This window comes from Sarcophilus harrisii, chromosome 1, assembly GCF_902635505.1.
Source record: "Sarcophilus harrisii chromosome 1, mSarHar1.11, whole genome shotgun sequence".
NCBI lineage: Eukaryota > Metazoa > Chordata > Mammalia > Dasyuromorphia > Dasyuridae > Sarcophilus > Sarcophilus harrisii.
Window position 1 is genome coordinate 252,419,449 of NC_045426.1, and position 23,491 is coordinate 252,442,939.

Consider the following 23,491-nt stretch of genomic DNA (forward strand, 5'->3'; position numbering starts at 1 on the left):
TGTACAGTCACATTGGTAGCATGTTATGGGACCAGGATTTCAACTTCACTGCTTTGAAACTCAATCCAGCATTGATTATGTTAACATTCATTTGCCTGTAGCTAGCTGAAAATATGCATTGATATTTATGTCAGTTCTGCTTCTACACATTTGTCCTGTCTCTCACCTGAGGCAAAGAACTTCTCAAAGGCAGTGACTGTCTTCCTTATCACCCCACAGAATCTCATTCAATATGATGGAAGAAGGAAACATGGCCTTTCTTTCCTGCAGGGTCCAGCTGGTACAGTGTTTTTCATGTAGGGGGCAGTCAATCAATATTATTGACTGAGAGCTTCATTCTTATGAATAATAGTTAAGGTGACAGCATTTCACCTAACCTCAAAAATTCCTTGAAAGGAGTCCTGTTTTCACATTTGGTATCATGTAGGTCACTCTGACAAGGGCTATTACATTTTGGGGTCTGAGAGAATGAGATCACCTTCTCAGATAGCAGAGAACGAATTAATCATCCCTCCATTCCCTCCCCTCCACCACAATTTATACAGCTTTCAAATCCAGCCTCAGACACCTACTACATAGATAGCTATGTAATTCTAGACACGTCATTTAACTTCTGTCTGCCTTGGTTTCCTCAATAGTAAAATAGGGATAATAATATTTCCCAGGATTGTTGTGAAGATCAAATGAAATAATAATTGTAAAGTGCTTAGTACACTGCCTGGCACATTGTAGACAATTAAATGTTTGTTTCCTTCCCTCTCTGCTCCCTTCAGAATTCTAGGAAACTGTTTCCATTCTCAACTTTCAAATCTCATCCCTGTCCCTTTGTGATGATATGTTAGGCATTTTACTTATCTGGACTTGGTTTCCTCAACTGTAAAATGATTTGTTGTTGTTCAGTCATTTTCAATCATGTTTGACTCTTTATGACCCCATTTGGGGTTTTCTAGGCATGGATACTAGAGTGATTTGCCATTTCCTTTTCCAGACCATTTTACCAATATTTCTTGAAGCAAACATGGTTAAGTGACTTGGCTGGGATCACACATCTAGTGAATATCTAAGGCCATATTTAAACTCAAGAAGATGAATCTTCCTGATTCCAGATTCAGCATTATATCCACTTCCCTACTTCATTGCCCTCCATGAGGTACATAAAATTATAGATCTAGAATAGAAGAAATCTTAAAGCCCATCTAGTACAGCTAGTACAGTAGTAAATATTTGTTGATTGATTGATTACAAATAAGTAAAACAGATGCCTAAAAAGGTTGGATTAGGGGGCCTCCAGCTATTGTTTTTAGGGACTTCTAAAACCCCTTCCAACTCTAAATTGATTATCCTATGATCTTCACCACTGTGAACACAAAGCATTTATTCAAAATAATACAATACAATTAACAATACAATGTAATCTAACAATAAAAAATCAGTTTGTGCCTCTGTAGTGCTCTTGAGATTTCTAAAAACATTTTGTTCATAATAATCACCACCTGTATTGGTTAGAAAAATGAAGTTCAAAGAGATGAGGTCATTTGTCCATAGTCATATAGTTCATAACCACCAGAGCTAGGATTAAAACTCAAATCATTTTACTCTATTAATTCAGTTCAACAATTCACTATGCATTTAATTATAAGGCAATTTTGATCATGTCTTTTGTTTTTACATTGCCTAGATTTCCTCTTTTAAGCCTTAACCTACCCTTTTCCTTGAGAGCTATCTTTTATTTAAAAAAAAAAAATTTTTTTTAAAGAAGAAGGAAGTAGATTGGGGAAAAAATTCAGCAAACTTCATCAACACATGGAAAAAATATGATGTTGACATGAGTGAACTCTGTATGACCTGAGTGAACTCTGTAAAATTATATAAAATCACAGAAACCATGTCCCCTTTGATCTATAGCTCCAAATGGTCTCACATCCTCTCAGAATGCAATAAGCTGTGCCATTCAAGAGCAAATCAAACTCCTATTGATCTTGTCAGGAAATCACTATCCCAAGAAAGATTTCACATTCAATTGAGAATTATCAAACTTCCCCTAGATTTACACATAAAGTAGGTTGTCTGGAAAATTATTCTTTGCAGATCTCTCTCTATTGAGAAAGATATGCCCCCTAAGAGAATGCCTCTTGGTGTTTAAATAATAAAGCCTCTTCTTTTGCCATAGCTTCTGGGATTAAGCAAATTCTTTGGCTTCTCAACTGGAAGTGAAAAGGTACCCCCACTTCTGGTACCACACCTCATAAATGTCATACACAATGTTTATAGACTTCAGGATCAAGAAGAGAAATCTCACATCTCTTCTTTGGGCTAACCTTGTTCTTGATACTTTCTTTCAATTCTTTTGTTGTTCTTCTCATTTCTATTCTTGTAATCATTGTATAAATTGTTCTCCCCATTTTGCTCACTTTCCTTTGCATCAATTAACATAAGTTTTCCTATGTCTTTTTGTATTCATCATCAGAATGCATTTATTAAAAATATTGTGTGAGTTTCCCAACTTGGGATTCCTTGAGAGCTTTGAGAGAATCTTAATAGCTTTTTTATTTTCAAAATACATGCAAATACAGTTTTCAACATTCATCCTTGCAAAATCTTGTGTTTCAAATTTTTCTCCCTCCCTTCCCCCCATCTCCCTCCCCTAAACAGCAAGTAATCCCATATAATTTAAACATGTGCAATTCAGCCTTTGAAAGAATCTTAACTTAGCATCATGTCTGTTAAGACTGGAGATCAAAAACTGAGTAGACAGACGGAAAAGAAATTTTGTGAATATACTAAGGAAAACCAGAAAAACTAAGCTAGCTGCAGGGTTAGATTCGTAGATTATACATTGGGTTTGTGTAGTTTTTTTTAAGATTCCTTAAGAAAATGTGGAAGCCTTGAGGTCACAGGAGATGCTAAACGTCAGGTTTGTTCCATGGGAAAACATATTTTTCCATGGTTAGTCTTAGCAGAATATCCCACATTGGGTGTTAAGCTCTAAAATGGTACAGGCTATCTTCAAGACAGAATCAATCAGGTTCATCCTGTTGTTGCTTATAAGGAAGAGAGTAAAATATAGCTCAAAGTCTTCATTTACAGTAACCATTGTTCTATTTTTTTGATCTCTGAGGTTACCTTTTCTGAGGATCATATGTTTTCCCAAAATTCACTGTATTTGTGGTCATCCATCTCCTCCACAAGTATCTATTATGCAAGGTTACTGGGAATAATAGATACCAATCAACAATCAGACATACACCAGGAAAGAGGTTTGTCTATAGCTAATAATATTTATGCAGACAGGTAGCGCAGTGAATAGAGCTCCAGACCTAGAGTCTAAAAATCTGAGTTCAAATCCAGCCTCATACCCTTACTAAATGTATAACCTTGGATAAGTCATTTAATTTCTGTTTGCCTCAGTTCCTCATCTGAAAAATAAAAAGGAAAACTATTCCAGTCTCCTTGCCAAGAAAATCTCATGGACAAAGTATACAGGGTCACTAAGAGTCAGACATGATTGATTGACTAGCTGAATAATAAAAATCATATTAGTAAAGTTTTGAGTGTCCCCTAAAAAAAACTAACTGCTATTTATTATTATCATATATAAATTCCAAAACTTTATGGCAAACTTGTCCCAAATTCAGCCTTAGACACTTATTAGCTGTGTTACCCTGGACAAATCATTCTATCTCTCAATCTCAGTTTCCTTTCTCTAAAATGGGGTTAAATAAAAGCACCTATCACTCACAGTTGTGAAAATCAAATGAAACAACACATGCAAAATGCTTGGCAAACTTAAAGTGCTATCTAAATGCCAGCTATTAATTAGTGAGCACATATTGTATACACAGTCCTCCACAGTGTTGTGGAAGACAAGACACACACACAAAACCATACCCATAGTGACCATGTTGCCCAAATCCACATTTAGGACATCTGACATGTATTTTGCTTTGCTCTTACAATTGTACAAACATTTTTATTTGTTATAGACAGACAGACAGAGACAAGTAGATGGACTAGTCAGAGAGATGCTACCTACATGAGAGGGTATATATAAGTTCCTGTATGTTGGAAATAAAGAGAGGTCTTTTTTCTATAGCACTTTACTAGCCCATTATACATCTGAAGAAACTGAGGCTAAAAGACTTGATTTAAGTTAAAAAGTAATTTTTCATTTAGGCAATTGGGGTTAAGTGATTTGTCCCAGGATCACACAGCTAGTAAGTGTCTGAGGCTGAATTTGAACTCAGTCCTTCTACTCCAGGGTTCATGCCCTATCCACTGTGCTGCCCCAACAGAACCTTTTTCTTTTTAAAGCTTTGGTTTGACCATGTCATGCCCTGCTTAATGAGTTCCAGGGTGTCCTATTATCTCTCTCTAAGATTAGTCTTTTATAGTCTTCTGGTTGGCATTTCAAGTTCTTCACTGTTCATTCCCTTTCTTTCCACCCTTCTTATATCTTCTTCCCTCTGTTTTGGAACATCATGCTCAAGTCCTTTGTTTGAGCTTTTACACTGGCTGTTTATACTGGGATGCTTGGTCTTGTCATCTTCTGCTTTAATTTCCCTGGCTTCCTTCAGGATCAGTTCAAATGTCACCTGCTGCAAGAGACCTTTCCTGGTCCTCTCAACTGCTAAAGTCTCTCCTTCCATTTTACCTTCTATGTACATACTGTAATGCCAGAGAAACTGAGGCAAGATAGAGATTAGAGAGTTTTTAATATTTTGTTTGGATTTCTGAGAGGGAGAGATTTTCTAGGACCAAAGGATCCATTTGGTCCCAGGGCTGATGTCTCAAAGCATTCAGCCACAAATGTGATATATACACGTGGCTCTAAACTACCAGGGTAGACTAAGGCAAGGGGGTAGAGTATAAGCACTGAGAGCGGGAACGGACCATTAGTACGGTTCTGATAGAGTGCGGGGTGAGGACCATAAATCCTTGATAATTTAGGAGGAGTTAGGAGCCCAGAAGTCTGAATTTAGAGATAGAGGATACCAATTAGGTATCTGAGATAGGACATCTGGAGTATTATGACTCTTTTGGAATGTCAAAGTGACCCCCTACAGCCCTAATTATCTCAGTCCTAATATTCAGGAAGAGGGGTTGCAACCAGGGGGATTGAGGCAGAACAATTCAAGGAACTGAGGCAGAACAATTCAGGGAAACTGAGGCAAAACGATTTAGGGAAACTGAGGCAGGACAATAAAAGGGAACTGTGGCACAACAATACCTAGTTATTTGAAATTGGGGACTGGCTTTTTGTTTTGTCTTTGTAACCTTATAACTCAGCAATGAGCTGTTACTGTAATGTTATACTATATCCTATTAATTAATTGTATTCCTTCCTTTGTGCCCACAGTGGTAATGTTCATAGGATAATCTATTTAGAGTTGGAAGGGGTTTTAGGAGTCCTTAAAAACAATAGCTGGAGATTTAAACAGACGCTTGTTGACCAACTACATATATATAGCCCTTTAAATTTGCCAAGCATTTTGCCTGTGTTGTTTCATTTGATTTTCACAACGATGAATGATAGGTGCTTTTATTTAACCCCATTTTAGAGAAAGAAAACTGAGACTGAGAGATTGAATGATTTTTCCAGGGTAACACAGCTAGTAAGTGTCTAAGGCTAGATTTGAACTCAGATCCCTTGACTCCAAATCCAGTGCTTTCAGCCACTCTATCACCTAATTACTTAGTGCTTGTATATCTGTGAAGTGAATGAATTAATTAATTTACTTTTCTATGGGCCTGTGGGATCTCCATAGTAGAATATAATCTCCTTGAGGGCAAAGACTATCTCATTTTGGTTCAGAACCTCATTGTCTGGTGCTTAACAGGCAATTAATAAATGTTTATTAAATTGGATGAACAATGAGTCATTTCCCCAGCTGCTATTTTGTTGGAAGGCAGAGTTGAGAAAAGGTGGATAAAGATGTCAGGAAGAATAAACTGGCTGATTGGTCCCAGACTAGAGTTTTTTTTTCCCCATTATCTCATCAGAGATAACATTCAATTGCAGTTTAAGTGGCAATCAGACTGTTTGAACATTTCATGCCTGAAATGTTGCTTTTCCCCCCTCTCTTATCATTATTTTTGTTCCTGCCATGGTCATTCATATCAAAGTAATTGTGTGTAATGATGACAAAAGATTTCATGTGGGGCCTTATTTAACATTAAAGAAAAATGAAAATTCATTTGAAGGTAATTGGTCAGAGTTTTAACAAATTAAAATTGATCCCATGACATGATCTTGAAATTAGGAATTTAACTATGAAATATGTATATCCAACATCTACAGTGATAAGATTCTTTATAACTTTATTAAAGAGACTTTTTCTCTCTAACTGCCTTGTTTATCATCATCTAGCATTCCCCTGGTAAAGTCCTGTACAAAACAGTCAAGAGCCATAACTTTGCAGGCAGCAGAGTATATTAGAAAGAGTCATAAGCCCAGAATAATAAGAAACCTGAGTTTGAATCATGCCTCAGACACCAGCTGTGTGACCATGCATACATTGTTCAATCTCTCTGAGCCTCAATTTTCATATTTGTAAAACAGGAAAAGGTAGGTAGCAATTGAGGCAAAGAATGGTTTTTAAAGGCCTTGGGTTAAAAAGTCTAGGTTTCCCATTGTATCCAAAGCCATCTTCATTCATCCTGATTTATATCTGGCCACTGGACCCAGATGATTCCAGAGGAGAAAGTAAGGCAAGTGAGCTTGCACAGCCCTCCCTCACTTAAAACCAATTCACTTGCATGTCATGGCATCACCTCTCTGATGTCATGGTCCTCTTCTAGAACAAAGGACAAACAACAACAACAAAATAAGGTTAATAATAGTGCCTAGTTCCCATTGTTATTGTGAGGATGAAATGAAATAATATTCAGAAAGCACTTTGCTAACTTTAAAGTACTTATGTAAATGCCAGCTAGTAATAGTAGTAGTTTGACAGTAATAATTTACCTCTACTAGCTCTCATTTTTAGATCTACTAAACCTCTCTTCTGTCTTTTTGTTTCTCAATTCAATTCCACAAGCATTTTTTTTGCTTTTAAATATATTTATTTAATTTTTATTTGTTACCTAATTAGATATAAAAGTGATTTTTAACATTCATTTTTTAAAATTTTGAATTCCTAATTCTCTCTCTCCCTCCCCTCATTAAGAAGATAAGCATTTTGATAACAGGTTATACATTCTACAAGCATTTATTAAGCACCTTCTAGAAAATCAAACTGTGCAAAAAGGAAATAGGCCCTGCCTTCAATGAACTTATATTCTACCAGAGACCATGTCACTCCTATCCAGTAAATTTCAGTGACTCCCTAATAGCTCTAAAATCAAATTTTTTCAAACTTTGCTTTTAATATCTATCTTTTGTAGTGTATTGTTGTTTTTGAGTCATTTAGGGTTTTCTTGGCAGAGGTACTAGAGTGGTTTGCCATTTTCTTTTCCAGCTCTACAGATAAGGAAACTGAGAAAAACAGGATGAATTGATTTGGAGTCTTCCTGACTCCAGGCCCAGTTTTCTATCCACTGTGCCTCCTACCTACTCTCTAAGCAGGAGGGACTACTTTTAAAATGACTCAAGTCAATAAAGACTTTCTCTTACATGCTATGAATGCAAGGCAAAATTTGTGCAATAGTCACTAGTGTGAGCATTATGTGGCTAAATTAGCTAACATTAGTGGGAATAAAGCAGGAGGACTGATCCCCCAGAGTTAGGAGAGGAAGAGGGGCTGGGAAGGTTTAATCAATAAAACACCAGAATGATATATAACAGTATAGAGGAGGGAGGAGAATGTATTGGGAGAAGGGAAGTTGTCCAGAAAGTGGTGAAGATGACTTAGATATCTGTGGCCTATTAGAGGGCTAGGAATCATTCCTAGGTTACATGGAAGGGTTAGGAAAGCTAACATAAGTATGAAGTGTTTGGATTTTGCAAATCAGGAACCAATTCTTTACTATATAAAATGTTTAACAATTAAATAATTTATCATGAGAATTCTTTTTAATAATGAATACCATAGTCCCCTTAAAATGTGAAAGTTTATTGAATTTTTTAGAAGTACATATGCTAATATAAATCATGTTATAGCATTTTGAATTGCTATCCTTAATTACAAATATTAAACAAATGACTAATCTTTTCTTTCAACCTGTTTTCAAACATTGTTAACTTTTTTTGGAGGATTCCTTACTACATAAGATAGTTCTGTATTTAATTGAATACCACCTTATTTGGCACTGTTCCCATTCTTCATCCACTAAATTTAGATTTTACTATAAAACAAAAGGAAAATAGAGGGAAGAAATATAAATGTAGAAAAGTAAATATAAAATAAATGCACATTTGAAGAGAGCTCTAACATCTGAGGGAAAACTCAGACTATAAGTGTCCCTCCCCTGAGTTTCTGTACTGGGCTCTCTTATCTTTCTACACCCTCTTTTTTAGTCATTCAATCAACTCCTACAATTTTACTCCAACTCCTTCCTGAGCTCTGTACCTATATGAGTCATAGGCTTCTGAAACACCCAAACTTGAAATGCTTGGCTTTCTTTAAGGCCAGCATAGATGCCCCAACCTACACAAAGCCCTTCTCATACCTTTTCCCAATTGTTAATGCTCTCTCCCTCCTCAAATCACCTTATATTTTTCAACCAACCAATAAACATCAATTAATGTGTCAGAACTTTAAACTGTGAACTCTTTGAGGGCTGGAACTGTATTTTGCCTTTCTTTGTATTCCACCCTCTCCCACACTGAGCACTTAAATAATATGCACTTAATAAATGTTAGTTGACTTAACACACTCCTGGGCTGTGGGGATTCAAAAATAGAAACAAAATAGGCCCTGCTCTTACTGGGGTTTACATTCTATTAAAATTTATTTACTTTTTTTGTACATGCTATATCTCTAAGAAGGAAGTAAATTCTTTAAGGTTGGGAATTGTTATTCTTTTGAATATTCCTAGATTTTAGCATAATGCCCTGTACATAGTAGAAGTTTAATAAATGTTAAGTGTTGTTGAGTCTTTGAAAGAAAAATGTTTCTAGCTTTATAGAAAAAGGATATTTTAAGAAGACCACATAAGAATGGAATTATAAGAATCATAAGAATTTATGGGAAATGTCTATGTTTGACCTCTAATGAAGTGTGGGGAAATATATACCTAGGAATTGGATCAGGGACTTTCTATAAAAAAAGAGCTAAACCTCAATATTATCCTTTATCATTCTTTCCAAGGCTCAGCTCCTGCAATGAAACCTTCCTGTACATACTTCACTGGCCTCCAGTGTGGTCATTTTCTACTTCAAAAGGCACTTGACACTCAGTACCTCCCTAAACAACCATAAATGGGTATTGTTTATATTTCTTTCATGAAAGAGCTATATACACTCCTATATTTTCTACCATCCTATTAGATTATGAACTCCTTGGGCAAAGATTACTTCTATTTCCACTCTTACTCTCTAAGGAACACAGTGATCGAACAACAAATTGTTACTGGCTATAAATGAATTTTTAAGAGCTTGACAAAGTTTTGCTCTGTTTACCTGAAGTCTGCTGAGAGTTCCTGAAAAACATAGTGATCAAATTCCAGAGGGTTTAAAGCAATATATTTGTTAAATATAGTGATCTTCTTTGTTTGGATAAATAATTTATTTCGATAATTTGGATAATAACCACAAAAATTATAACAGATGCATTACATTTTGTAGCTCTGGCGCTCTTTCCATTATGTCCAAAAGTTCCCCAATTTCTTGGTTACTTTTCTGGTGAAACTTTCGTGGAATTGAATATGAAGATTTGAGGAGTAGAGCATAAAAACAATCTTTCTGAGGTCTCTTTTCATCGCTGTTATCCACTTTTCAGCTCATCACATTGAGGACCAACCCAGATGCAGCAACACAGAATAGACGGTTCCAGTTCACTCAAAATCAAAAGAAAGAAGATTCCAAAACATCCACATCAGTCACCAGTGTGAACCAGGCCAGTACATCTCGACTAGAAGGGCTACAATCTGAAAATCATCGCCTGAGAATGAAAATCACAGAGGTATTACTTTGGGTATCTAGCAGTGCAGTGGGAATAGGGAGAGCTTTAGGACCTGACCCTCATCCTTCTGGCATTTGACATTGCAGAAAGATACTGTATATTTGATCTGATTTAGGTCCCAGAATCTTAAAACTGAAAGGAAGATCATCCAGTCCTATCTCCATTTAATACAATACTTCCTTTTCTAGTATTCTTGATGAGAGAAGAGAAATATGTCACCAGATCTCTCTTAGAACACTCCCAATGTCTCATTTCTCTTCTTCCCTAAATCCTCCCATTCCATTTCAGGATATCTCTTAGTATCAGAGAAAGTCTGACTCCCTATCAGGAGCAGAGTTTCCATATAAAACAGGGAATCGCCACTCCACTGTCATCATGCAATGAGTAAAACTATTTTTTTTTTTTTTTAGTTTTAGAGTAGGAAAGATCTTACAAAAAATCTTACAAAAAAAAAAAAGATCTTACAAAAAAAAAAAAAAGATCTTACAAAAAAATCTAGGTTAGTGCTATCAAAAATAAATAAAAATAGGGAACAGTAATTTGTACATAAGAATCCCTGTAAGCCACCAATGGATAATATTACCTATGATTTATTATATTTTTTTAATTTTATAAAACATTTCCCAATTACATTTTAGTCTAGGCTACATAATTGAGAGCTCTTGTCTAATTCAGCCATTTGGTTTTTATAGAGGAGAATTTGTCCAATGTCACACAATTGATAAATGGGATTTGAATTCAGGTCCCCTAATTGTAAATCCAGTTCTTCTTAAGAGCAAACAACTCTATTGGGAGCTACATTGTTTCTAGATAAGTAGCTAAGTAGTTTACTTTATTGTATACAGCAGAGAACTTTGTTCAACCATGAGTAACCCTGTCTGTTGGCTTGGATGTGCTGCTTTTACTTTTCAGCTGGACAAAGATTTAGAAGAAGTCACTATGCAGCTACAAGACACACCAGAGAAGACAACATACATTAAGCAAAACCACTATCAAGAACTCAATGACATCCTCAATATAAGGAACTTCACGGAAAGCACTGGTAAGGCAGGAGCTGTCTGTTCAGCACATAGTAGAATAAGAATGTTGCTATTTTTTCCCAGATCCATCTCTGAGTTCTCCAAGCTTTACCCAGATAAACTACACTTTCAGGCAAGACAGGATAAGGAACTCTGTGAAAATGTAAAGAACAGTCCACTGGGGAGAGGGACAGATACTCTTCTGCAGGGAATGGTCTGTCCCAAAGAGGCACCTATAAAGCTATGAGTACAGGCTTGCAGGGCAATAATAGTCATCATGTGCAGAAAAGCCTGGAAGCATATTCTTCCTCTCTCTAGGAAGCTCAGATCACACATCAATACCTGAAACAAAACCCCATGGACACCATGCAAGTTTAGTTCAGGGTTCTCTCTTTCAGGTACCTTTATCAACAGAGGCTACAACTTTAGACTGATGAAATGTACACAAAACCTTCAAAACTTATGGTTGTGCTTCCTAAAGATACATTTCATTTTCATTTCTGTCTAAGCTAAATATTTTATGTTTTTCTCTGGAATAGCAAGATTGACAATTCATAATATTTAATTGTCTCTATACATTGTTTTAATCTTGGTATTAATATAGACCATATTAGTTCTAGCTTTCAATTCTTAAATTTGCTAGATTACATTTTTCCTTGAATCTTGGAGATCAAGAAAGAAAGAAAGGAGATCCCACAAGGGATATAATATTTGGAACTTCCATTTCTTCTCCAACCCAGACTTGGGGTGAACCATTCAGCCTGAGTATTCAATAGACAAGTTCACTGAGAAAGCAGAGGCAGAAGACCTCTTTCTCTCTTTTTTTTCTCTTACTCTCCCCTTCTCGCTTTCTCTCAATCTCTCTTTTTTTCCTCTCTCTTCTTCTTCCTTCTTTTACTTCCTCCCTCCCTTCCTCTCTCTCTAAAACATACACATACACATACAGAGAGAGAGAGAGAGAAAGAGAGAGAGAGAATTCTCCACTGATGAAAAATATTTGCAAAATCATGAAGAATGGCATATTGGTCAGAATAAAAAATAAGCCTAATATAGGCTGATCTTCAACAATGAGAATTTTCTAACAGGAAAACATGATTTATACTAAAAAAAAAAATAACTCCAAGTATCAGCCATACAGGTTTTAGAGAAGATAGGCCCTTGAATTTGTAATTTTATTGGTCTGGGAATGCCCAGAAAAGGAAATTCATTCTTATAATGCAATTTGGCACCTTCTTTAGGCAAGTCACTTAATCTTTGTGTGCCTCAGTTTCCTCATCTGTAAATCTGTAAAAGCTTGGTGATACAGTAAACAAAGCACTGGGCCTGGAATCAGGAAGACTTGAATTCAAATTTGGCCTCAGACATTTACTGGCTGTGTGATTCTGGGCAAGTCACTTAATTCTGTTTTCCTCAATTTTTTCATCTATAAAATGAGATGGAAAAGGAAATGACAACCACTCAATTATATTTGTCAACAAAATCCCAAATTAACTAACAACAACAAATATGAAATATTTTGCAAACCTTAAAGGATTATATAAATGCCAGTGATGATGATGATGATGATTCTCTATAACTTACAGTCTTAAAACTTTGCACCAAAAGGTTAAGTGGCTTGCCCATGGTCACATAGCCATCCATTGTCAGAGATTGGGTAGGAATCCAGGTTTTCCTAATATCAAGATTGACTTTCTATATAACAGCCACAAGGCAGAATTGGGGAAAAGAAACCTATCTTCCAACCAACATGGCACACTAATGACTATTTCATTTTAAAGATGCATGCACCTGATTTTTTCCAATAATTTTATTTTCCTAAATACATGTAAAGATAGTTTTCAACATTCACTTGTGTACTAATTTTTCCCTCCATCCTTTGCCTCTCTCCACCCCAAGTCAGTAAGCAATCTGATATAGGGTGAATATATGTAATCTTTCTAAACATATTTTCTTATTTATCATGTTATACAAGAAAAATCAAGCCAAAAGGGGGAAAAAACATGAGAAAGAAAACAAACAAAAAAGGGGAAATATTAAGCTTCAATCCACATTCAATCTCCATAGCGCTCTCTCTCTCTCTCTCTCTCTCTCTCTCTCTCTCTCTCTCTCTCTGGATATGATTGGCATTTTCCATCCCAAGTCCATTGAAATTTCCTTGAATCACCACATTATTGAGAAGAGTCAAGTCCAGTATAGTTGATAATCACATAATTTCGTTGTTACTATATTCAATGTTGTCTCAATTCTGCTCACTTCACTCAGCATCAGTTTATGTGGGTCTTTCCAGGCTTTTCTGAAATCAGCCTGCTTATCAATCTCTTATAGGACAATAATATTCCATTACCTTCATATATCATAACTTATTCAGCCATTCCCCAACTGATGTACATACATTCAATTTCTAGTTCTTTTATATACCTGTTTTTAAAGATGTATTCTGCGTACAAAAAAGAAAGTTGAATATTTTGTTTATTTTTTACTCAGATGGTGAAAAAGCTATCTTAAAAAATCACCTCGATCAAAATACCCAGTTACAGTGGAACACAACAGAGCCCTCACGATCAAGCCAAGATCCTAGAGAAGACATCAATTCCCCAGAACAGTAAGTAGTGTCCAATTAAAAGCTAGAGATGCAAAAGGAGCAGGCAGACCTCTGTATTCCAAGACTCCAAGACATGATGGAAATGAGTGGCAGCCCCTGTTACATAGGGATTGACAGTTCCCTGTTGCTCAGCACCAGGACAGAACTAATTTATACAACTCTATTCAAAGTTAATTTTCCATTTATCATGACCTTTGAAATATATGCACATAGTAAATCCTTTAAAAATGCTTTTTTTGCTGGCTGACTGACATGTACCCAGCAAATCCAGTTCCTCATTTTCTCTCTGTACCTTCTTCTCTTCCTCCTGATGAAAGAGTCAGAACAAATAGAAGTTCTTTGATCTGTGAGTTCATTAGTATAGGGAGCTCCCTTTCTGGCTACAGATTTATAGCTGTTCTGCCATTTATAATCTCAGAGAGTTGACTGAGGTACTAAGAGGCTAAAGAACTTGTCTCAATTAGTGTCAAAGGCATAAACTGAACTTAGGTCTGACTAACACTGCCTCTTTTGGGAAACTTAAATATAAAGGCATTCATTAGAATATAATGAAAGATGGTGAATGACATAGTGCATAGAACTACTTGGAAGCCCTGAAGTCAGGTCCAACCTTTTACATATACTAGCTATATAACACCAGGCAAGACACTGAAACTTTTGATGTATCCAAGAGATTTTCTAAAAGTCCAGGATGAAGAGAAATTGCCATATGTATTAACAGAGGGAATTTCCTGACAGAGATCCAATTTTTGTTGTTGTTGTTTTTGTTGTCCCATCATTTTAATTATGTCTGACTATAAACTCATTTGGAGTTTTCTTGGCAAAGACACTGGAGTGGCTTGTCATTTCCTTCTCCAGGTCATTTAACAGATGAGAAATCAAGGTAAACAGAATTAAGTGACTCACCCAGGGTCACACAGCTTGTAAGTATTTGAGGCCAGATTAAGACTCAGTAAGATGAGTTTTCCTGACTCCAGCACACAATCCACTGTACTAGATACCCAAGAGATCCAGTACTAGATAAACGATAGACAGATGGACAGACAGACGGATGACGGATGGATGGGTAAATGAATAGACAGATAGATAGATAGATGGATAGATAGATAGATAGATGAATGGATGGATGGAGATATAAGAGGCAGGGCACAAGCAGCATGTGGACACAATGAAGCCAGATAAGCAAATGGGATGAGGAATATGTTCCAGGCAGAGAGAAAAATAGGAGCAGAGATGCATGAGTCTCCCTGTGCTCATAGTGATGTGATTTTTTTCAAACTTAAATCCCACCTTTCTGTAGCAATTTAAGGTTACAAAGTATTTTGATCACAGTCACTCTAGGAGTCAATACAAATGTTCTTAATCTCATTTTTAGATTAGAAAATTGAGGCAAAAATTGGTAGGATAACTTGTGCAAGGTCACCCACCTAGTCAGTGTTGGAGCCTGGATTCAAACCAAAGTCCCCTCACTCTAAGACCAACACTGTTGTCACTATACTATTAGATCCTATTAAATGCCAGGAATGTGAGGCAGCTGAGTGGTTCAGTACCAGCCCTGGAGTCAGGAAGCTCTGGGTTCAAATACAGCTTCAGATACTTACTATGTGACGCTGGACAAGACACTTAACCTCTGTTTACCTAAAAAATAAATAAATAAATAAATAAATGCTGGGGATCAGATGTTGATATCAGTAATCCTAAATCTTTACTAAATATGAAGGACTGAGCATGGTGATGCAAACTTGAGATCCATACTACTAGGGAAAGCCGAGGCTGGGGGATTCCTTGAGTTTGGAGGTAGTAGAGCTAAAGCAGGTGTTCTCAGGAAATCCAGCACTCACCTTGGAGCACAAAAATGCCAGTTTGCTTAAGGAGGGATGAACCAGCCCAAAGCAAATTAAAATTTCTATACTGACCATAGGCTGATACCCTTCTAGCTTAGGTGAGTTAGGGAGACATAGTGTCAGTCGTGTGTGTGTGTGTGTGTGTGTGTGTGTGTATTGTATATAAATATGCACATATATGTATGTATACACAATATACACAAATATATATATATTATGTAAAGGTGTATTGTATGTCATGTATCTATACAATCCTGTATGTGAATATATGTATTGCATTCATGTTTGTGTGTATACATGTGTACTGTGTTGTGTGTATATTTACATGTATGTGTTTCTATGTATGCACTGTATTTAATACATATGTGCCCACATGTATATTGTATGTATATGCATGTATGTGCTTAATAGCATTGTATGAATGTATTGTGTATCTATATTGTAAATGTGTGTGTGCATGTGTTTTGCATGTATGTGTATTTATCTATGTGTGCATATATATGCCTGCATGTATGTACATACTCACATACCCATGCATATATATATATATATATATACATACACATACACACACATGTATACACCCACATATATTATATCTCTATGTATACATGTGTGTATGCTTGGATACATTGTGTATGTGTGTATTTATGCTTATGTACATTTATGCATCATATACAATATATGTCATGGGTGTCACAGCTGAGTCACAGGCAGCCATAAAGCAGAGTCATCCAAGACTACAAGGGGAGCTTAGTGCAGTAGATCTCTGGGCACAGTAGAGCCAAAGGATTGTTGTGACACTCAATAACCTCGGGGCAGACTTATGGATCGTGCAGGAAACAGGCTGTCAGTGAGCAAGTCAGAATGGGTATGTAAGGATTCAGGAAAAAAGAATGAGGACAGAGAAGGCTACATGGAGAGACAGTGGGGTATAGAACACTTGGCGGGACTCTGGTGCATAAGGGCTAGAGTCAGCTCTGAAATCAGAAAGTTTCACATTCCTGACTTCAATGGCGACTTTAGATACTTACTAACTGTGTGCCTGGGCAAGTCACTTAGCGGTGTTTGCCTCAATCTCCTCATCTGTAAAATGGACTAGAGAAGGAAATAGAAAATCACTCCAGTAGCTTTGCCAAGAAAACCCCAAATGGGATCATGAAGAGTTGAACATGACTCACAACAATAAAAAAGCATGGTACAGTTTAAAGAGCACTGGATCTGGTGGTATGAGAACGATCCCTACTCTTGACATTTACACTCTGTATAATCATAGGTGTGCCATTCTAATGTCATTCTAACTCTCTGAATCATTGTTTACTTATCTGTAAGAAGAGAAAATAATATTTGTACTGTGTTCCTTACAGGTGAGTCATTATTCACAAGGAAGCATAAGATCATAGAACAGGGCATAACTGGAAGTGACCTTAGAGATAGGAGTGTAGTTCAGGTGAACTAACTGTTCAATTTTGAGGATGAGGATTTATACTTAGAAGTCTGCAAAAGCCAGTATTCAGGGCTGGATGTATTGTTCTGTCAATTATTGAGATCTGTCAGTAAAGGAGAAAATATCCAGAATGCCAACTAAATACTGTGTCCTGTGCACATAGCATATTTACCAGCACATCTCTGTTTAAAGGTCATCTACTCCAACTCGTCCATTTTACAGATGTGGAAACTGAGATCAAGAAGTTATGACTAGCCCAACACATTCAACAGTGAGAAAATGTTCTAGGGCTCCAATGTAAAGAAAGGTTTAAGCAGAACACCGGTATCATCTAGTCTTAGGGGGCAAGTAACAATATCCCACCTATTTGAGGAACAGTGCACATCCATGGTGCAACAGGTTTTGGATCCCAAGTGAGAGGCCTGCTGTCTAAAGCTCCTGATTTAAGCAATACCAATGGATGGCAGCAGACCAGAATGAGCAGGTAGGAGCCAGGAACTAGGACCAGGCAACATCCCTGGTGATTGTAGCAGTAGGTAAAGGTAAGGGTCGCCTCCCCTTTCAATGGCTCTGACTTCTTTTCTCCCTTCTCCGCAGCATACAGCGCCGGCTGTCCTTACAACTCCCTATTCTCCACCATGCCTATTTACCATCAATAGGAGGCGTGGATGCCAGCTGTGCCAGCCCCTGTGTAAGCCCCACAGCCAGTCCTCGGCACAGACACGTGCAGCCACCGTTCCGAGTCATGGTCTCGGGCCTGTAAGTGTGGAAAATCAGTGCTTCCTAAACTGTGGGTTAATGACTCAAGGACCAGATGACACATGAAACACAGAAGTCTGCTCAGAGGAGACTATCAGCTCTTACCCCGGAGAAGCTGGATACTGAGGCTGCCCTCATGCGTAACTCAGGTGGAGGGGAGATGAAGCTGCTTTGAGTCTGCCCTGTAGCCTTAGGCATGGAATTTTTATTTCTTCACAACGAAGATCAATGGAAATTATCTCTTCCCAAATTTCCACCAACAAAGAGCTGGGAAATTTGAACTTGCAAAAACAAACAAAAAACAAAAAATGAAATATATCTGCTAGAATAGGGACAATAGAAAAACTCCTTTAAAGTCACTGAGCATTTCAAGGCTGCTAAACAGGTGGAAGCATCTGCCCAACCCATGATAAGGAAAAGAAGATTAAAAAAAAAATATCTATCCGATATTTATTGAACTTCAGACACTGCCTTTGACAAGAGCAGTATCAAACTGTTGAAACTATTCTGCTTCTGGTCAGTTGAGGATGGTTTCAGTTGACAGGAATCCCAGGCTCTGAGGAAAATGGTCTCGCGACTCATCATTGTTCATTGTTCGGGGTACCTTGTCACTGAAATCAGATCTTCCAGGGAAAAGCAGAGCTGCCCTCAGCCCTGAGTGGCCCATCCATCACCAGCTCCCCTTTCAGCCTAGGCTCTTTGCTGGTTGGACCTCAGAGGGGGGACATGTAGCAATGGCCAGGTCCCACTGCTACTATTTGGGACTTCATTTTGACAAAAGGTCTGCATCTATTCAAGGGGGAAAAAATTATATTAAAAATAAATAAATAAATAAGCAAAAACCCATCTGGGTATACAAAAGTAGCAAAAAAGGGTGCTGAGGGCCCATCAGTCAAAAAGCTGGGGGACCTTGGGTGACAAAGACAATGCTACTTAATGACACATTTGTTACTGTTTGATAGATGCCACATCTTAGCACAATGACACCTAATTTCACATCACTCTGGGGATCTGGGGCACACAACCACCTTGCAGGTAAATTCTGCTACTTTCACCGAGAGTCTGTCATTCACTGCATTGGCCATGCACTTATGTTCCTATCAGTATAACCTGGTAACCCTGGGCTAAATGCCAAGCTTACCATTAGAATGTCTGTTCTGATCAGAAAAAAAATTTTAAAAAGGAAGGAAGGAAGGAAGGAAGGAAGGAAGGAAGGAAGGAAGGAAGGAAGGAAGGAAGGAAAGAAGGAAGGAAGGAAAGAAGAAGGAAGGAAGGAAGGAAGGAAGGAAGGAAGGAAGGAAGGAAGGAAGGAAGGAAGGAAGGAAGGAAGGAAGGAAGAAAAAAAAGGAAGGAAGGAAAAAAGGAAGGAAGGGAAGAAGGGAGGGAGGGAGGGAGAAAGGAAGAGAGAAAGGAAAAGAAAGAAAGAAATACAGAGAGAAAGAGAGAGAAAGAAAGAAAGAGAAGAAAGAGAAGAAAGAAACAAAGAAAGAAAGAAAGAAAGAAAGAAAGAAAGAAAGAAAGAAAGAAAGAAAGAAAGAAAGAAAGAAAGAAAGAAAGAAAGGAAGGAAGGAAGGAAGAAAGACTGAGCACTTTAACCTCTCTCAAGGCACAGGGTCCAAGGGCTGGCTTGAATTTTTTTCTTTCACTGACTTTTTAACCTGACCAAAGTGAATTGGAGACATTCAGCTAAAAGGTGCCACTTTAATTATATAGCAGTAAGTGGGGAGGACTCACATAGGAGAGGAAGGAAGGAAGGAAGGAAGGAAGGAAGGAAGGAAGGAAGGAAGGAAGGAAGGAAGGAAGGAAGGAAGGAAGGAAGGAAAAAAGAAGAAAGGAAGGAAAAAAAGGAAGGAAGGAAAAAAGGAAGGAAGGGAAGAAGGGAGGGAGAAAGGAAAAGAGAAAGGAAAAGAAAGAAAGAAATACAGAGAGAAAGAGAGAGAGAGAAAGAAAGAAAGAAAGAAAGAAAGAAAGAAAGAAAGAAAGAAAGAAAGAAAGAAAGAAAAAAGAAAGAAAGACTGAGCACTTTAACCTCTCTCAAGGCACAGGGTCCAAGGGCTGGCTTGAATTTTTTTCTTTCACTGACTTTTTAACCTGACCAAAGTGAATTGGAGACATTCAGCTAAAAGGTGCCACTTTAATTATATAGCAGTAAGTGGGGAGGACTCACATAGGAGAGGATTTCTCCACCCTCCCCAACTTTCAGGGGATCCACATCCACCCTGGTACAACTCTAAAGGATGCCAATATCCAGCATCCCTGGAGTGGTGATGGGCTAACATGCTGATTTTTCATATGCAAAAGCAAATTTAGTTCCATTTCAGTTCCCCCTCAAGGCCCTAATTACTTTCCTTCTTTTTAACATCGGGAATATCGTACAACAGAAGCAAACCAGTGCCAGTCCTTGGCCAATCCTCCATTAACCAATCCTCTGTCAACATTCCTAAGGTGATTTCTTTGCCAGAGAAGTCACCAAGTGGTGACATGCACAGTATGTGCACCATACACTGGTTTGCTCTCTAGTGAATGAATTTAACTGGCAGCTTCAGCAGGCAGGCAATAATCCCTCCCCAAAAAAATGACTCCAGGTCAGGAATACTGCTGTAACCACAACTTTTCCAAAACACACCATCTGAATATCACAGCCATAGAAAAGAAACATATTTTATTTAAAGAAAGAGGTGCCAGAGGTCCCATAGCTTTTGGGGGGGGAGGAACCAACAAACCAACTGTGTAAAGTACATCACAGGTTAGAGTGGAGACCATTACTCTGTTTTCAGCACTCTAGGTTGATGTCATCACTCACTGTGTATTTCCAGTATTGAATTGCTTTCTTGATCCCACCAAGACCAGATTTAATTTAAAGGACCATGTTAATTTTTTCAAAGGGAACAGGACAATTGTACATAATGTATACACACATGCAAAAATAAAAAAATAAAAAACTCTGTAGACATATTATTCCAGCATAGCAGGACAAAATCAATCCAAAGTGTTGGACTGTCGGAGGTGAGTGTGTCTGTCTGTACTTCTTTGTGAATACTGACTGTGTGCAGTCTATTAGATTTAAACCATACAGTACATTCTCTGTCCTAACGATAGTAGTTCCTCCCATTAAAAAAAAAAAACAATCCTGCAAATAACAAGACCCACAGAAGTGACTCTAGCTATCTAATTGTTCTGTTCTTTTATACAGCAGCAAAAACGAGACTGTCCATTTATCATGCGGCTGTGCTCCAATGGCATTTCCCAATGATGTTAGTGCACAAATGCTTTCAATTAGAATGGAACTGCCAGGATCCAATGTAAATGAAGAATTTCTTGTATCCTTACTGCATGAGGTCAATTTTTAATAAATTGTTGCAAAATTTGTTTTTATGAATAAAATATAAAAATCAGACTCTCTTTCTTAGCATCTGGCTCTCCTCCCTTTCCTCCCTGCACTCAAGGTGAAGAATTTTGAAGCTTACATTCACACAGACCATTAGATGACAGTGTGGTCTAATGTAAGGAGTCCAGACCAAAAAATCAGAAGGCCTAGGCTGGAATCCTTGATGTGCCATTTTCTAGTTGTCTGATAACAGACATGTCACTGAGTAATATAATTGTTGATGTTCTGATTCTTCATGACTCTGTTTGAGGTATTCTTGGCAAACATACTAAAGTAGTTTGTCATTTCCTTCTCCAGCTCATTTTTACAGATGAGGAAACTGAGGTCAACAGAGTAAAGTGACTTACCCAGAATCACATAGTAAGTGTCTGAGGCTGGATTTAAACTCAGGAAACTGAGTCTCCCAGATTCCAGGCTCTGCACTCTATCCATGGCTCCACTTAGTGATGTGGTTGATGATGTGGAGTTTGGGGACCAAATGATGGGGTTTGGGAACCAGAGTGATGTGGTTGATGTAGACACCAGATGATGGCAGGCTCCTAAAATTGGGGTTCAGTCATGTGAAGAATTCACCATGGCCATTCTCTTTGGCAAAAGATAGATGTATTTAAGGGAATAGGTACAGACAAAATTAAGAAATACAATAGATACTGGGAATGGTAAATATAAAGTAGAATGGGAGAGCATATGAAAGACTCACAATTACTCAGTAGAAAGGGAGCACCCCATGAGGTTGGGATGCCCTTAGCATGGTAAAAAAGTTAGTTAGCTGTAAGGAGGAGAAGTGGAGTTGGGAAGCACAGTGGAACTAAGGGCGATACCACGTGGTATGGGAGAGAAGGGAAAAGATGTGGCAGACTGACCCAAAATAGGGTAGCAGCAATGGATAGCCTAGATTTTATAGGGAAAATTTAACATTATTAACATCAACTCAATTTTTTGATCCTGACTTGTGATTGATTTTATTGGCATAGGGAATTCCCAATGAGGAAATTTTCCAGATTATTGAAGAATAGCAACTATTATACCTTTTTTTTTTTTTTGGCTCAGATAATTGGGGTTAAGTGACTTGCCCAGGGTCACACAGCTAGGAAGTGTTAAGTGTCTGAGGCTACATTTGAACTCAGTTCCTCCTGCCTTCAGGGCTGGTGCTCTGTCCACTGTGCCACCTAGCTGCCCCCAATTGTCATATATCTTTAAAAGTAGAGATTCTCTCATTATATTTGTGTTCCCAGTGCCTGGAAAATAGAAGCCTAATCAGTATTTGCTGGTTGATTGACTAAAGTTGTTTGGGTCATAAAGGTGTTAAGTAATTTGCCCAAAATCACTCATCCAGTATGTGTCAGAGACCGAGTACAAATCCAGGCCTTCTTGACCCCCAAGAGTCTTTATTAAGAGTTGCCTCTGATTTGTCATTCATTAATTCAATAAGCATGTATTAAGTGCCTATCATGTACAGAGCAGAAGCTAGATGGCAAAGTAAATGGCCCTAGAATCAGGAGGACTCCCCTTTCTAAATGCAAATCTGGCCTCGACACTTACTAGCTGTGTGACACTAGGCAAGTTCCTTAACCCTGCCTGCCTCAGTTTCCTCATCTGCAAAATGATCTGGAGAAGGAAAGAGCAAATCACTTCAGTATCTCTGCCAAGAAAATCCCAAATGGAGTTATAGAGTCAGACCCAACTGAATATAACTAAAAATATGCAGAATATTGTGTTTGATGCTAGGGGAAACTATAAAAAATTAAATAAGGCATGATCCCTGCTCTGATACAGCTTATAGTCTAGTAGAAGAATTGAGGATTAAATATATATTGAGGAAGTTTCAGTATTTACATCTTCTAAACATACAAATTTAATTTGAAATGAATTGTCTGATTCTGATCAGATACTGCCCAGTTAAAGTCCTCGATAAATAAAAATAAAATAACAATAAATGTTTTAGTGGGGGATTTTTTCCCATCCCAAAAGAAACATTAAATTATGTAAATCCACTGAAACCTCAAGACCAAGGATGGCATTAATGCCCTTGGCAAATAAGTTACAATTCTTGCTAGACTCCCAAATTCAACATGGTGATTGCCACATGAATTGGTATCAGTATGGTGGAATGTCCCAAGAAGCAACTTTTCCATTGTTTGGATTAAAGCACTTACTGTTCCACTATTGTATTCAATACCATAATAAGTCATAAGTATATATATAATATTTTTTTTCTTTCTCGTGGCTTTTTTTTCCTTTTTGATCTGATTTTTCATGTGCAGCATGATGAATATGGAAATAGAACATTTAGAAGAAATGAACATTTTTAATCTATTAAAAAAAATCAACCAATCAGATAAATGCCAGTCCCCTACATATACATGGCATT

At 37.6% G+C, this 23,491-nt stretch overlaps 1 protein-coding gene across 1 annotated transcript in view; it reads left to right on the forward strand.

Moving 5' to 3' along the window:
* GABBR2 (gamma-aminobutyric acid type B receptor subunit 2) overlaps positions 1-18,959 on the forward strand; it is a 780,512-nt gene extending 761,553 nt beyond the window's left edge. The window contains exons 16-19 of the mRNA XM_012542879.3: positions 9,879-10,061; positions 10,974-11,103; positions 13,565-13,682; positions 17,571-18,959. Of these exons, the coding sequence (XP_012398333.2) occupies positions 9,879-10,061; positions 10,974-11,103; positions 13,565-13,682; positions 17,571-17,736 (597 nt within the window). The 3' untranslated portion in view covers positions 17,737-18,959. The remainder of the gene's footprint in view (positions 1-9,878; positions 10,062-10,973; positions 11,104-13,564; positions 13,683-17,570) is intronic.
* The last annotated feature ends 4,532 nt before the right edge of the window (positions 18,960-23,491 follow it).